The sequence below is a fragment of the Alosa alosa genome, chromosome 12 (genome assembly GCF_017589495.1).
Source record: "Alosa alosa isolate M-15738 ecotype Scorff River chromosome 12, AALO_Geno_1.1, whole genome shotgun sequence".
Taxonomy (NCBI): domain Eukaryota; kingdom Metazoa; phylum Chordata; class Actinopteri; order Clupeiformes; family Clupeidae; genus Alosa; species Alosa alosa.
In genome coordinates, this window is record NC_063200.1 from 22,731,282 (window position 1) to 22,734,405 (window position 3,124).

The 3,124-nt window shown below is 42.3% G+C and overlaps 1 protein-coding gene across 1 annotated transcript; it reads right to left on the reverse strand.

Moving 5' to 3' along the window:
- Positions 1 to 680: 680 nt before the first annotated feature.
- Positions 681 to 2,905, reverse strand: si:ch211-202f5.3. The gene is made up of 2 exons (XM_048258375.1): positions 2,721 to 2,905; positions 681 to 2,061 (listed from the first exon to the last, which is right to left on the reverse strand). The coding sequence occupies exon 2, from the start codon at positions 1,904 to 1,906 to the stop codon at positions 1,628 to 1,630; it is 279 nt and encodes a 92-aa protein (XP_048114332.1). The 5' UTR covers positions 1,907 to 2,061; positions 2,721 to 2,905; the 3' UTR covers positions 681 to 1,627.
- Positions 2,906 to 3,124: the final 219 nt, after the last annotated feature.

A 3,124-nucleotide genomic window follows, 5' to 3' on the forward strand; every position in this document is an offset into this window, starting at 1 on the left:
AAACCCTCAATTTGTTGTTTCCCTCTCAAACGTGATTGGATTGTGCAGGTGCCACTGATTGGGACAGCCTATTAGCAATCACCTTCAGCTTTCTGCCAAAGTCAACTCCATGTTCAGACCATGGACGAAACAATGGATGAAGACACAGCAGGTCCATCCCGGGAATGTGCCAACCTGTGGCCCCACCTCGCCAGACTATTTAAATTTTCTGAACAAGTTAATGATAGTTTTCGTTTCAAGTGTTTCAATTTACAAAATAGTATTTTGTATTTGAAATACGTATTTTAAATACATGTATTAGAAATACTGACCATCCCTGGCAACATGGTAAAAAGATGAAAATGACTTGATTTTACTTCCAATTCATTTTACATTCTCCAAGGTATTAACACTAACATTTTTCATAACTCCATGTAGGACGTTTCTGTACATAAATGTAAGCACTGTGGCAGTAGTAATGCAATATTTAGAAAATGTAGGCTACTCTTGTACTCTTGATACTCAAGTACTAAGAGTAAAATTTAGCAAAGGGTATCTGTACTTTTACTCAAGTAATGAAGCTGTGTACTCTGTCCGCCTCTGCAAACATACCAGAACCCTAGAAGGACCCATGGCTATGAGAGGAATAGTGGCTTTAACTTAATATGATCAATTAACCAATGTTAGACAGCCTGACATCCTAGTGTGTAACAAATATCCTTTTATTATAACAACTGATATTGTGATGAACAATCGCTCAAGTTGCTGTGAATGGCCTCGACAGTATGCATCTCCAAGCACTTAGATATGGCCCCTCTTGTTGAATTTAATTCCAGGTATGAGAACAGTCTTAGATTCCACTGATGGAGCGGCTCAGCTCTTCCTTCCTCAAGTCCTTTTTAGGAGGCTTGTCATCCTTTTAAGGACAGGTGAACGCATGTGTCCTCTGAAGTAGGCGGATGGGACGGTGGTGGAGTTCCAATGGCTGGGGTGTGGTTAACTCATCTGACAAGACACCCAGAAACTGTGAACAGCTCAAATTCCTTCATTCTTCGGCTACAACCCCAAAGTTTTGTGAAAAGTCCATGTGTACTTTTTTTTTGGAAAAGAGACTTTCATTGAAATCAGAGCACACAGTATTCCCATTTCTTTTGTGTTCTAACAATAGTATAGGAACATTGATAACATGTTGTGGACTTGGCAGCGATCAAAGGCTGGACCCAACAGTCCTAAGCATTTGTCTATTAAGGTGTAAAGTACTGCACTTCTCCAGCAACACCCTAATAAAACACTTTTAACAATGTAAAAATGACCAGTCTTGAGTATGGCCACAAAGGTGTTCTACAAGGCACTTTGAAGATAATAAATAAATACCCTACCCAAGTACAATACAGAAGTACTGTAATAATGGCATTGCACTAACTGAAAAGGACAACAGGAAAATGGCTTGACATATTGGTAATAACCAACTCATCATATTCTCCCTGGAGTCCAAAAATAAATAGTCTTTGTAAGGACCCTGCCATTGGGGATGTCTTAGACTCTTGGCCTTTCCTTCATGGAGAGGATAGTGGCACTGTCCAAGCTCCCCATCCCCAGATCTTCCATAGTCTTCCAAAGAGCTTGAGGCCCTAAGGTGCTGTTGGCATCACTTCCGTCGGCAGCGGTAGCAGCAGGCATTGCAGCGGCCCACCTGCTCATCGTCCTCCTTGACGGTGTAGTTGCCCTCCCCTCCGTAGGGTGGTGGGTTCTGGGTACCATTCTTGCCCTCTGTGCCGTAGATGGGCACGCCGTTGTAAGGGTTGGCGCCGTTGTTGTGCTCCAGGGCCATGGGGTTGATGATGATCGTGCTGTTTTCGTCGCCGGTGCGCAGATGGGCGCGTGGAATGGTCACGCTGCCGTATGGGTTCTCTAGGGAAATATTCATGACGACGTTGTGTGGTGTACAAGGCCTGCCACGGTCAGATTACCCTGTCAGGACAGTAGAATGTTCCGGTCTCTCACACTTTCCCCAGCACTATGCTTTCAAGCCAAAAGAAAATAAATTTGGTGTTGGTGTGTAGTGTATATATTTGTTGATTCCTGTGGGCACAAATAACACATGAAGTTAAAACACATAGATGGATAGAGAGTTAAGATTTCTTCACTAATCCACAAAGGGAAATTAAAGGCAAATCAGTGAGAATATTGGTTGCTGGTTATGATGAACTCCACAATCTGTGTATTTATTATTTATTTATTTTTTAAAAAAAACATCAAAACTGAAGACCAGAAATGTTGGTCAAATGAAACAAATGAGATTGGGGATTACAAAGAGGATTACATAGAGGAAAATCAACAAATCAATGGGAACGAGTACAAATCACACCAAACACTAAAACACCATTGAGTTGGTATCTTTTTCATTTCCTCTGTTTTGACACAGCAGATTGAAAATGTTGAGCTGTACTTGGGCGTTGTTCTGTTACACATCAGGAGCAGATACATCTGTGTCAGGGGCCCAGGCACTAATCTCACAGATATCCAATCTCTTTATATTCCCAACAAGATCAACCTCCTCCATGATGACTATTGTTTTGCATGTAACATCTTAAAATTGTTTACATAAGTTGGAATAAGTTCAATACATTTAAACACACAATCCAAACACTGTCCAATTTATCATGTGTACATAAAGTGGGAAAATAAATAATGAAAGTCTTAAAAAGCCTTACACATGACATTGACATTTAAAAACTCACCTTTAAGGTTGTGACTGAGTGAAAATGTAGCAGGAAGCTCCTGTCATGTCTCTTCCATATGGTGCTGCTCTGTATGGCTCCTCTGTGCCTTGGTCGTAGGTCTTATCTACAGCGCACCTGTGGGACAAGGGCACCACACCTGTTCTTCTCCCTACCTAGACTGAGGTGACCACTGCGAGGAGTTTGTGTTCCTGAGAGAGAGAAAAAGGGAGCGTTTGGCCCCTCCCTATCCCTGTAGCATTGCTCAAGCTGCCGAAACCCGTGGGGAGGTGTGGTGGGAGTCGCCCGAGTCAGTTCAGGAATGTCAATTATTCTCTCTCTCTCTCTCACTTAATTTCTGCCCCTCTCTCTCTGCCAAACTCTTTTGCATGCCTTTCCCAAATCAGGTGCAAGTGTGCTCGTCA